We start from the raw sequence: 12,076 nt of genomic DNA on the forward strand, positions 1-12,076 counted from the left end.
GCAAAACACTGGTTTGGGCCATGTTGTTCTCCACACCTTCCACATAGCCATCTGTACACTGTCTCCCCACCAGCAGTGGTTTTCATAGGGGATGTTTCCACTTTTTGATTTGACCTTTTCTGGCTATATTCTTTTGTACTTAGTATGTGGATAAGCCCTTCTGGTGAATTCAGCTCTTTGGCTTGTGCTGACACAGTTTCTTCTGCCTTGCATACCTGGAGATCTTTTCCGAAAGTGAAATCTCCTTCACAGAGCAGTCTCTCTCTCTTAGCACATTGTCTTTAATGCCACAAATGAGTCTATCTCTGATCAGACACTGCCAGTCCACCAAAGTTACAGGTTTTACTGATTCGCCTTAATCATGTGACATATTGTTCTATGGTGGCATCAATTTTGTTCATGCATGTAAAGAAATATCTCTCTCAAAGCTCTCATTCCTTTTTGGCATGCAATGTTCCTCAAATTTAGTCAGAATTTTACTTAACTTCATGCTTTCACCTTCTTCAAACTTAAAGGTGTTCTAAATATCCAAGGCTTCCTTCCTGAAAACATGCAAAAATTGATGATTTCACTTTATTATTTTTCTCCCTTGTGGCTGCTAAATACAATTCAAATTTCTGTCAGAATTTTTTTTGTGTTCTGCAACACTGCCTGACACTCACAGACTGAATGCAGGTTGTGACACATCCAGGTTTGGCTTTCTTCCCTTCTTAAACTAGTCAAGCTACTATTGTGCTCATACAATATATAAAAAAGTGTTTATTTCTTTTCTATTTGCTGCTCTGCGGGCTCCTTTTTTCTCTGCTTTCAGTTTCAAACAAAGGAGTTAACCTCAAAATGACCTCAGTCTCTTTCTCATTCAGACTTTCTGGTACCATGGAATGGTTGTAGAGTCTCATGGTTGAAAGGGACCTCAGGAGGTCATCTAATCCAACCCCCTGCTTAAAGCAGGACCAATCCCCAATTTTTGCCCCAGATCCCTAAATGGCCCCCTCAAGGACTGAACTCACAATCCTGGGTTTAGCAGGCCAGTGCTCAAACCACTGAGCCATCCCTCCCCCCACAAGATCTTGTCTTGGGGTTCATTAAAGAACAACCCAGTGAATGAGAAAGGAATAAATCTTTTATTAAAACAAACCTGAGAGTGTCTGTGGTGAACTGCCGTGCACAGCTACATGGAGTTCTGCACCTCTGCTTCCAGGGGACGGCTCAGAATTCCTACAGTCCTAATACAGTCCCTTTTGAGCGAGCCTCTGTAAATAATTATCTTGTACAAACATATCTCTACACTTGCTGCCCCTGCAGTGGCACTGAATGAATTAGGTGAGATCTGCCCAGCTGCCCTAGCAGGTGATCCAAGCCTGTGCTGCAGAGGAAGTTAAAAAAAAAAAAGATATTCACCTTCCTCATTACAAACCTGTCCCTGTTTTTCATGGAAAAAAGTTTGAGATTTGAAAATTTTCACCCAGCTCTTCTAATCCCATTCAGAGATATTTTAAAGGCAGTGCATGGGGTTTAGGCTGGTATTTACAAAGGAACCTAAGGGCTGTTTAGTTTAGCAGAGGGATAGAGTAGTTGTCCCATGAAGAGCAATAAATCCACAGCCCCACCTGCTCCCTTCTCCCCACACTGAGAAAACTGCTTTCGTTTTTCACTCCTCAGTTAATAGATAACTTTGGGAAAAGCCTCTCTGGTTTCCCTGACAGCAATTACCCAGTCCCAGGGTTCAAAGGTAGCAGGCAGCCATAACCAGCACCCCCAGGGTTCGGAGTTACGGGATCCAGATCTCCAGGTAGTACATTCTGCTTATTTAAAATTCAGTTGTGTTTGGTAATATTCTGGTGCTGCTCAGAGCCAGTCCAGCCCCGTGCTGCTGGGATTGCATTGATCTGTTCCAGAGTGAGGGTTAATTTTCGCATTTCCACTCTTCAGTCCCGCTCCCGGGAAAATCTTCCAGCTTTTCTTCTATCCGAGAGGGCCAGTCCTCTAGTTCCTTTGCCCTTCTCTATCCATCTAACTAGGCCTGCCCTGTGCCGAGTATCAGTGTTTGCATGCCAGACCAGAAAGACCACTAGAGATCAGTGTAACATAGCGGTTCTCAAACTGTGGATCGGGACCCCAAAGTGGTCGCAACCCTGTTTTTGTGGGGTCACCAGAGCTGGCTTAAACTTGCTGAGGTCCAGGGCTGAAGCTGAAGCCCGAGCCCCACCGCCTGGGGTTGAATCCTGAAGACTTCAACCCTGGGAGGTGGGGCTTAGGTTACAGGCCCCCTGCCTGGGGCTGAAGCCCTTCGTCTTCTGTTTTAGCCCCCCCTCTGCCCCCTCCCCCCACACATGGGGCAGTGGGGCTTGGGCTTTGGCTTCCCCATCCTGGACTGCGGGGCTCGGGTGGGCTCAGGCTTTGGTTTCCCCCCCCCCATCCTGGAGTCGTGTAGCAATTTTTGTTGTCAGAAGGGGGTCGCAGTGCGATGAAGTTTGAGGATCCCTGGTGTAATACCTTCACTCTCCCCACAGGGGATGAACACATGCTTCTTAAGCCATCTTTTCTCAGATGTGTTTGTACTGTGGGCTGGTTCTTAACCAAGAGGCCCTTTTAGAGACACTTCTTGCAGCTTCTGAATCCTGATCCCATGTCTTCTTTCTGGCTTGGCTACAGGAAGGAGTATCTTTAGGAATTTGAAAAGCAGCCAAAGTGAGTTGGGCACCCTACTCTAATTGAATTTCAGTGGGATTTGGGTGCCTCATTCCCCCAGTCCCCATTGAAAAATCCAGCTACTCTAAACACATGGTTTTCTTACTTTCATTTCTAACAGCTCTCCCTCCAAGTCCCTGCATTCCCTGATGCTTGTATCAGGTCAATTGTCAGTTCTGTTCCTCTTGTGTGTTTGCTGCTGCCTCTCCAATGCACGTGCAATCAGTGAATTTGATCACAATAGAATTTTCACCAGAGACCTCTGGCAGTGTTGCCAGTTCTTGTGTTTTTTATCACAAGTCTTGTGATTTTGGGGGTTTTTCTTAAATCACCAGCTCCTGGAGTCCTGTGATTATGTGAGGATCTCAGCTTTCCTCAAAAAAGTAAGTTTCTAGCCCTCAAGGTTGCAGTGAAAACTTGAAAATGTGAACTGTGTGTGATTTAAAACCTCCAAAAACAGAAGGTGAATAAAAAGAACCCCAAATGTACTATTATTATTTTTAAAATTTCATAATTTTTAAGCCAGTCCCTTGATTTTGGAACTCTTGGAGCTGGCAATACTGCACCTGATAAAGACATAAGGCAACTGTGCTGTGTGCAGAAAAGCCATTGGTTTTTCCTCATTTAGCGGGTCAATAAAAACCTCTGGAAACCTTCAGAAAGCTCTGGACTGGGCTAGAACTAGCAGGCAGCGTCACTGGAGGGTGGCAGATCTGTCACTGTGGGGACAGAAGCTGCTCCATGAAGCAGCTGGAAATGCTGTGCTCTTCCTAGTCTGTGAACCACCATCCTAAGGCATTTGAGAAGACAAGGTTCCTAGACAGTGGTTTTGTGCTGGGATTTCTTATCTCTACAACTACCTCAATACTAACTAGAGCTGGTTGGATATTTTTAGGATGGAACATTCTTCTGCCAGAAAATGCCATTTCATTGAAATTGAAATGTTCCATGGGAACGTGTTGATTATGATGAAGATTGAAACCCGTCTATTTCCCAGCCAGCTCACCCGGCTTCCTGGTCCACCAACAGCCTGCCTGTCTTCTAGGCACACAGTGTGCCAAGGAGCTGGCACCTTGGATCTCAAGTTCTCTGGCTCCTCGGCAGCACCACAGGCAGGCAGCTATGGTGCCCAGGGAGGTGGGACTGGCACTTCTTGAACATTTTTTTGAAAAGTTCCTTTCCGCAGGAATTTTGCAATTCCAGCTTTATGTTCCGAATCTGAATGAATATTTTTGTTTTTTAAAATGCAAAGTTTCCTGTAGGACAGAAATTCCACTTTCTGCCCAACTCTAAGACTAGCCCATGGAATCAGCCCTTCTCAATTTCCATTCCTGATCTAAGATTAAGAAAACCCCCAGTCATTTCCAGGTAAAACTGAATTTAGTGATAAACATCTGTGATTTGTTGTGGTGAGCCACTGTGTTTTTAAATCTAACCCGATGGAAAGTGCTATGAACATTGTGATAGATCTCTCTAGGATGCAATGTGTAGATCCAAGGACCCCATTCCTAAAAGAGCTGAGAGCCAGCTTTTCAAGCAGGGCAATATTTTCAAATGAAACCAGCTTTAATTTAAGCAACAAAATAAGTGACCAAATTTTAAAGGGTCTCAGCACCCTACCTGCTAAAGAGAGCTGGTTGGAAATTTTCCATTGAAATGTTTTTTTCAATAGAAAATGTTTTCTGTGAAATTTAAATTAGCTGTAGAAAAATGTCAAATTTGCCTATTTCTTTTTAATTTTCCATAGTTAAGACCAAAGAAGACTGTGAAGAACTTCAAAAAGATCTCATAGAATATCAGGGTTGGAAGGGACCTCAGGAGGTCATCTAGTCCCACCCCCTGCTCAAAGCAGGACCAATCCCCAATTTTTGCCCTGGATGCCTAAATGGCCCCCTCAAGGATTGAACTCACAACCCTGGGTTTAGCAGGCCAAAGCTCAAACGACTGAGCTATCCCTCCCCCCCCCTCACAAAACTAAGTGATGGGGCAACAAAATGGCAAATGAAATTTAATGTGGATAAATGTAAAGTAATGCTCATTGGAAAAAATAACCCCAACTGTACATACAATATGATGGGGGCTAATTTAGCTACAACAAATCAGGAGAAAGATATTGGCGTCATCGTGGATAGTTCTCTGAAGACGTCCACGCAGTGTGCAGCGGAAGTCAAAAAAGCAAACGGGATGTTGGGAATCATTAAAAAAGGGATAGAGAATAACACAGAGAATATCTTATTGCCCTTATGTAAATCCATGGTACACCCACATCTTGAATACTGCATACAGATGTGGTCCTCTCATCTCAAAAAAGATATACTGGCATTAGAAAAGGTTCAGAGATGGGCAACTAAAATGATAAGGGTTTGGAATGGGTCCCATATGAGGAAAGATTAAAGAGGCCAGGACTTTTCAACTTGGAAAAGAGGAGACTAAGGGGGGATATGATAGAGGTCTATAAAATCATGAGTGGTGTGGAGAAAGTGAATAAGGAAAAGTTATTTACTTGTTCCCATAATATAAGAACTAGGGGCCACCAAATGAAATTAATGGGCAGCAGGTTTAAAACAAATAAAAGGAAGTTCTTCACACAGCGCACAGTCAACCTGTGGAATTCCTTGCCTGTAGAGGTTGTGAAGGCTAGGACTATAACAGGGTTTAAAAGAGAACTGGATAAATTCATGGAGGTTAAGTCAATTAATGGCTATTAGCCAGGATGGGTAAGGAATGGTGTCCCTAGCCTCTGTTTGTCGGAAGGTGGAGATGGATGGCAGGAGAGAGATCACTGATCAGTACCTGCTAGGTTCACTACCTCTGGGGCACCTGACATTGGCCACTGTCGGAGACAGGATACTGGGCTGGATGGACCTTTGGTTTGACCCAGTATGGCCGTTCTTATGTTCCATTGAGAAAAATTGAAATGAACCATTTTGTTTTGGGTTGGGTTGACACTAATGGACCCCCTGAGCTGCTGAGATGTACCATGGGAGTCCCAAGATCCTGATGGATCATGGGAGATGTGGTCCATAGAGGAGAATGGGGCATGAGGCATCTGAACTGCAACACTAGATGCTCAAACTGACGCAACATGAAACGTTTCAGTGTCATCAAATCAAAAATGTTCAGAACTTTTCATTCTTTTAAGTTTAGATATTTTCACTTTTTGTCCCAATTTAGGGTGAAAAACAAATATCCAAATCTCAGATTTTCCCATGAGACAAAAATTCCACTTTTTAATAATCTCTAATGTGATGCTCTTTTGACAATCTGGCCATGCATGTCACCGTGGAAGTTGAGCTGAGCCCTTTTGAACATCTGGCCCTTATCTAGGTGCCTAACTGTGAGCTGAGCACTTTTGGAAACCCGGTACCAGTTAAATGTGCTGAGCCACTCTGGAATTTCAACATTAGTGGCACCCTAGTCCTTTTATTTATGCTCTAATGGCCTGATTGTGATTTCATTTACGCCAAAGTAAACCATCAGTAGCTCCAGTGTAATGAAGGGAGTGACAAAGGTATGAGACTTCTATAAGTGGGAAAAGAATCAGACAGTAAGTGTTTCTGTAAAAGTCACGTGCAAAAGTTTGTACCTATAACATGTCTTGAGCCAAATGAAGGGCTCTTTATTCAGACTTTACAGAGACAAAACTCCCATCAGCTTCACTGGGAAGCTGAGTCAGGATTTAGCCATTTGCAAATAGAATTATTCTTTAATCCACTGAGAGGTAAATGCATGTTATCTTTAAAGGAAATAAAATCCTTTTCCCTATTGCTTTCATTAATTCCTAGTTTTTTCTTTTTCCAGTGTGCATCAGGAGATTTTATTGTTGTTATTAGTTACCATTTGCATTCAGTTTCACCCAGTGTCTCCATTCAGGATTGGGACCTCACTGTGCCCGGTGCTGTACAAACATAAAATAAACGCAGTCTGAAGCCTTGGTTAATTTGGGTTTCTAAATGCACTTGTTACTAATAACAGGTTTTTTATCCAGGTAGTTACTTAAAATTAATTAAAAGGATGAAATTGGTGGGACACACATAGATACCTTATAAGTTTGATTTAATACAGAAACGTATAACTGAAACAATAGAAAAATGAAATCTAGCAAGTTAAGAAAATAACCCCCTGGGTTGTGCATAGGTACAGCCTTATGGCTGGCACAGGATAAAACAATTCCCAATGCTGACACACTTAGAACATCGTAGAGACTGTTAAACTGCAAAGATAGCTGAAAAAAGGAAGTGGAAATCACCAAAGAGGGCTTGTTTATACTCAGGCTTTCGCCATTCGGTCATCCCTGGTGTCCCAACAACAGGCTGGATAACCACATTTTATTCATCCACACATGTTTGAGCTCATATCTGATAGGGGTTTGACTCTTGCACATATGTGGTATTCTGACTGACCATTCGTGGTATTCCAGCTAACCATAGTGAAGTTTCTGCCAGTTAATACCTCACTTGTGTCAATTAATGCCCTGATAGTTTTCATATCTCAATGTGGTTAAATTAATAATTACCTTATTGCAAAAGGACCTAAAAATCTACTATTTTGTGCAATCTTGCAGTGTACTTGTTCCTTTGCAGTTTATTTAACATGTGCCAAGCACATATTGCTAAATTCCATCACCTCTGGTCAAGCACATAGGCTAGCCCTTGCTAACAACCAGGCCTCAGATAGGCCTCATGCTAATTCTTAATCTTAAAACCTATAGCAAAGTCTGATATACTGAATCTTCGGTGTCATCTACTTACACTACTGCTTAGCACGTAGGTTTTACATTAATCAGAAACAGACGCCCTTAAAGATCAGGTCAGAGGCCTCCGGTGAACACTCAATGAGCTTGCAATCTAAATAATTTGTTATGAATTTATCTAGTGATTTTAAGCTAATAGGTGAAGTTCTGCTCCCAGCTGCACAGGCTCACTGATCATAACAGCGGAGCTGGGCCAGTGGAGGACACAGTTAGTGGATAGCCATAGTGGTTGTACTGAAGGAAACTATGCCTTAGGCACAATTGTCTTTGTGACAGGCATTTAAATAATTGTATTGATCCTTGTCACAGGGCCGCCATCTTCGAACACTGCCCCATGGCAGGAAGGTGCCCCACAGGCACCCAGCCTCAGTTCCCCCTTCTCTCAGGGCCTCAGGAATCATCCACAGAGACTTATATTCAAGAACAACCTTCTTTCTTGGGGACTGGTATATTTACTACAAAATAAACCCAAAGCAAAGTCAAACCCAAAGTAAAGTCTCTTCTGCTCCAGTCTCCTACTGGGCACAGCCTGTCCTTCCTGAGGTCTCTGTTTCTCAGCCCTGCTCTCTGGTCTCTCCCCTTGAGCTCAGGGGGCCTGCATTTCTAGGCAGCAGCCCACTTCTCCTTGCCTGAACTTCCCTGCACGAAGCAGCTCCCTGTCTCTTGCTCAGACAGGGCCCACACAGCCGTCCACCCTCTGCAGGTTCACTTCCCCAGCTGACCAGGACTCTTCCCTACATAAAGTCCAGGTAGTCTCTCTTAACTCCAGCTAGGGACAGCCAACTAGTCACGGGGGCATTGGCCTCTTTCCCATATATCTACACAGCCCTGGCAGCGAGTCTCCAAGCCCAGGTCGTCAGAATGGGACTTGCACTGCCATGCTAAAAATAGAGTTGGTGTCACCCTGTGATAATCCTCCTTTTCATGTACACTGAGCTATTTTACATTTGAGGTCTCTGAACTCAGAGCCCTCTTGTGCTTCCCATTTCCAGGTGCCGTGGGGTTTGTGTTACTTGTTATTGAACTTCCACCTTCTTTCTGTTGTATTCATATCTGGGTCTTCAGGATGTGCTTTTCTGTTTCATAGCAATGACTTTCTCAGTTCCCTGGACAGCAGCCATTCAGATGCTGGTGCTAGTGCTGGGCCTCCATTCCACTGCAGGTAAATTCACTGTATTTATTTTTGTTATGCACAGCGATAGTTTGCACTCACACACTAATTTCAGAAACTGTGAGCCTATCTGAATTTTTATCTCCCTTCCCATAACTGTTCATTTTCATACTGTTAGAGGCCTGGCTGGTCTTTAATGTTCAATGGTGGGGGTATTGAAAATCAGTTAAAATTGTAAGCTATCACTTTGAGTTTCAGGGTTTTTTCCCTGGCCCTGCTTGCAGGCAGTAGGCTCTGTAGGGAAGTGTGGGATCTGGGTCTAGCAGCAGGCAGTCTGCAGAAAGCCAGCCTGGAGCAAGGTGGGGTTTGTTGGGCCTCTGTGTTTCAGGGAGCAGCCTGCTTTCTCTCTGTGTGTTTTTGGGTTCTTGTGTATTATCATCCTGAATTCTAAGACATAGTGCAAACTTGCAACCTTCCAGCAAGAGTATTTTATGTTTTTTATCTAATTTCACTATTTGTATTCTGTGAACGTAACACATAGAAACACTGACTTACATTTAAGGAAATTGTTTGTTTGTTAATTTCATGGACTTTTTTTCTGTTAGATTCATGTGGAAGTTAAGAACTTCATGAAGTCCCCAGCTGCCTCTCCTTTTTCTCTGAAGCTCAAAGAATGAGTAGAGCCCTGAACTGTATCACATTATGTGGTGCAGTTTGCACTGTAGGTAGTTTAATTCTCTTTGTCTGCTATACAGCCCTCTCAGGCAATGTGCTGCAGACCAAGTGGTTACCAGCTGGTTAGTGGTACAGGGTATGTGTAAGAGATACTCCTCCTGAATCTCTGAACCCTTTGCTCCTCTCCTTTCCAAGAAGTGGAAAGAAGTATATGAGATGGAGCCCAACTGGCTAGGAGGAGTCACTTAAGCTAAAAACAGGATTGCTATATCTTGCATGCACCTTTATAGTTTCTCTAATCCTCAACTAGCAATTAGAAAGACACGTGCTCTCTCTCTCTCTCAAATGCACTCTTATCTAGATACAACAGTCACTAACTTTGTTTATTTACACATTATTTTCTTCAGTGTAGCCCTGTATTTTATTTTCAAGGACACTGACATATATGGAAAGTTGGAAAGGTAGTAATAAGTAGAGCTCATTGGGAATTTTTTGATAACACTTTGTTGTTATTGTTGAAAAGTACTTACTCATCGAAACTCAAACTGTTCAAGAACCAGCGTCAGTTTCAATAAATTTACCAATTCAAAAAAATGTACAGACAGAAGTTTTGAAATTGTGAAAAATGTTTCATTTTGACATATTCAAAATGAAAAATTCTAGTTTTCTGATTCAAAATCACTTCAGTGTTTAGAAACTAAAGCCTCATTGGACTAACAAAAATTTTACCCCACCCTCAAAAAAGTCACAATCAAAGCACGAGACAAGGTGGGTGAGGTAATATCTTTTTATTAATAACTTCTGTTGGTGAGAGAGACAAACTTTCAAGGCACACAGAGCTCTTTTTCAGGTCTCTCTCATCAACAGAAGTACTCACCTTGAATACCTTTCCCAGACGTGAAGAAGAGTTCTGTGTAAGCTTGAAAGCTTGTCCCTTTCACCAGTAGAACTGGATCCAATAAAAGATATTACCTCCCCCAACTTATCTCTGTAATATCCTGGGACTGAAACAGCTACAACGATTGCATGAAATCGAAATAAAACATTTGAAAATGATCAAAATGAAACATTTTCATTTCCCCCCCCCGAATATTATTTTTCCCCATTTCTAGCAGAGATAAAAATTTCAGACTCCTAAACATTTCCCAAGATGGGAAAACCCTTTTCTACCCAGCTCTAGTAACAAGTCATTTTGGAGCTGGGGAGAGCCAGAGAGAAGTAAACCGTTGATTGTCATTTGACGTCCGGATAATCTTCAATGGCCTTTATTTCAAATACAGTTTGACCACCTTTGTGCAGACTATGGAGAGCTATCCTCCTTCACTTTCAGAGTGGAGTTTCCCATTTTCAGGCCAGGCCAATTTTCCTAACCAAACTTAGGGGCAGAGGTGCATATCAAAAGGCCCACAATTGAATCTAAGTTGGAACCATGACTATGCAGCCAAGTCAGGACCACGTAATTCCAAAACTTCTTCACAAACTATAGCTGCAGAGAGGGACATAGACAAACCACTGGGAGTGCATGGACCCCATAACAAATTATGTGTCTCTTATCTTTATAGGTAACAGCCATGAACCATTGATTGTCCTGGACAATTATGAGGACAATGGGATCCGAGTCACCTGTTTTTCTGAGCGGAGGTTTTCTGATGTGCAAGTGCTGTGGACAGACAGTAAAGGACACAATCTTACTGGAAGTCCAATCACCCCAACCTCCAACACAGATGAGGCTAGTGCCAAAAGTTCGATCCTTCTGAAATCAGGATCTGGCAATGCCATCTCCTGTAACATAATTGATAACGTGCTAGAGACCTCAACCGAATCTACAGTTGTAATTGCAGGTAAATAAGAACTTGTATCAGTGTCTTCCAGGAGGAAAAAACACAGGTTGTCTCAAAATGATTCCAAATCTTTTAGATGAACACAATTCCCAGCTCCTCCAGAAATCATCTTCATTGATCTTTTCCTTTTTTTTTTTACACAGAACCACCACTTACAAGTATCTATAGGTAAAAAGTAAAATTCTTTGAAGTATTGTTATTAATAAATCTAACAATAACCCGTCCTACGTGTGCAGTTGCTTGGTAGAAATTAACTCCACCAGTGGGCAGCAGTGTCTTTTGACAATTTCACTATTTAACAGACTGATGGAGAATGCCATCTCTCTCTCTCTCTCTCTCTCTGAGACCAGGTGGGCAATGTAATAACTTTTATGGGACCAACTTCTGTTGGTGAAAAAGACAAGATTTGGAGCTTACACAGAGGTCCAAAAGGTACTCAGAGTGTCTCAGCTAAATACAATGTGGAACAGATTGTTTAGCATACGGAGTTAACACCTGTTGCAAGAGATCATTCAAGGTAACATGGGTAGTCTGCAGCTCTGTAGTCATAAGACGAAAGAGGGTTAGTGGGTTACAGATTGTTGTAATAAGCCATAAATCCAGTGTCTTTACTGAGTCCATGATTTTTAGAGTTTAGCAAAGTTATTAATTTAAACTCCCAGGCTTGTCTTTTGCAGGTTTTGTGCAGGTTTCCCCTGAGGATGAGGACTGAGAAGTCAGATATGGAGTGATTGTTTTGTGACAAGTGTTTGCCCATGGGTGATACAGTGTTCTCGTCTTTTATGATTTTTCTGAGTGAGTTCATTTGAGAGCACGGTGATTGTCTCATTTCACCTACATAGTTGTTATTGGGGCATTTAGTGCACTGGATGAGGTACACCACATAGGCATGTGTGGGACCCATGGATCTTGAAAGGTGTGTTGTGATGGGTATTGATCGTCTAGCAGTGGTGATATGTCTGCAACTTTTCATCTGTTGTTGTGGCAGTGTCTGGTGCCGCTTTA

The 12,076-nt window shown here is 42.6% G+C and overlaps 1 protein-coding gene across 2 annotated transcripts in view; it reads left to right on the plus strand.

The window, feature by feature from the left end:
* Window positions 1–1,712: 1,712 nt before the first annotated feature.
* Window positions 1,713–12,076, plus strand: part of LOC140902132 (butyrophilin subfamily 2 member A1) — a 28,134-nt gene continuing 17,770 nt past the window's right edge. The window contains exons 1-4 of one of the 2 annotated variants that reach the window (XM_073321864.2): window positions 1,725–1,792; window positions 3,027–3,074; window positions 8,532–8,606; window positions 10,793–11,071. In XM_073321864.2, coding sequence (XP_073177965.1) covers window positions 8,534–8,606; window positions 10,793–11,071 — 352 coding nt within the window. In that variant the 5' untranslated portion in view covers window positions 1,725–1,792; window positions 3,027–3,074; window positions 8,532–8,533. Of the gene's footprint in view, window positions 1,793–3,026; window positions 3,075–8,531; window positions 8,607–10,792; window positions 11,072–12,076 lie in introns of both variants that reach the window. The other variant, XM_073321863.1, reaches the window with a different exon arrangement.

The sequence above is a fragment of the Lepidochelys kempii genome, chromosome 23 (assembly GCF_965140285.1).
Source record: "Lepidochelys kempii isolate rLepKem1 chromosome 23, rLepKem1.hap1, whole genome shotgun sequence".
Lineage (NCBI taxonomy): Eukaryota > Metazoa > Chordata > Testudines > Cheloniidae > Lepidochelys > Lepidochelys kempii.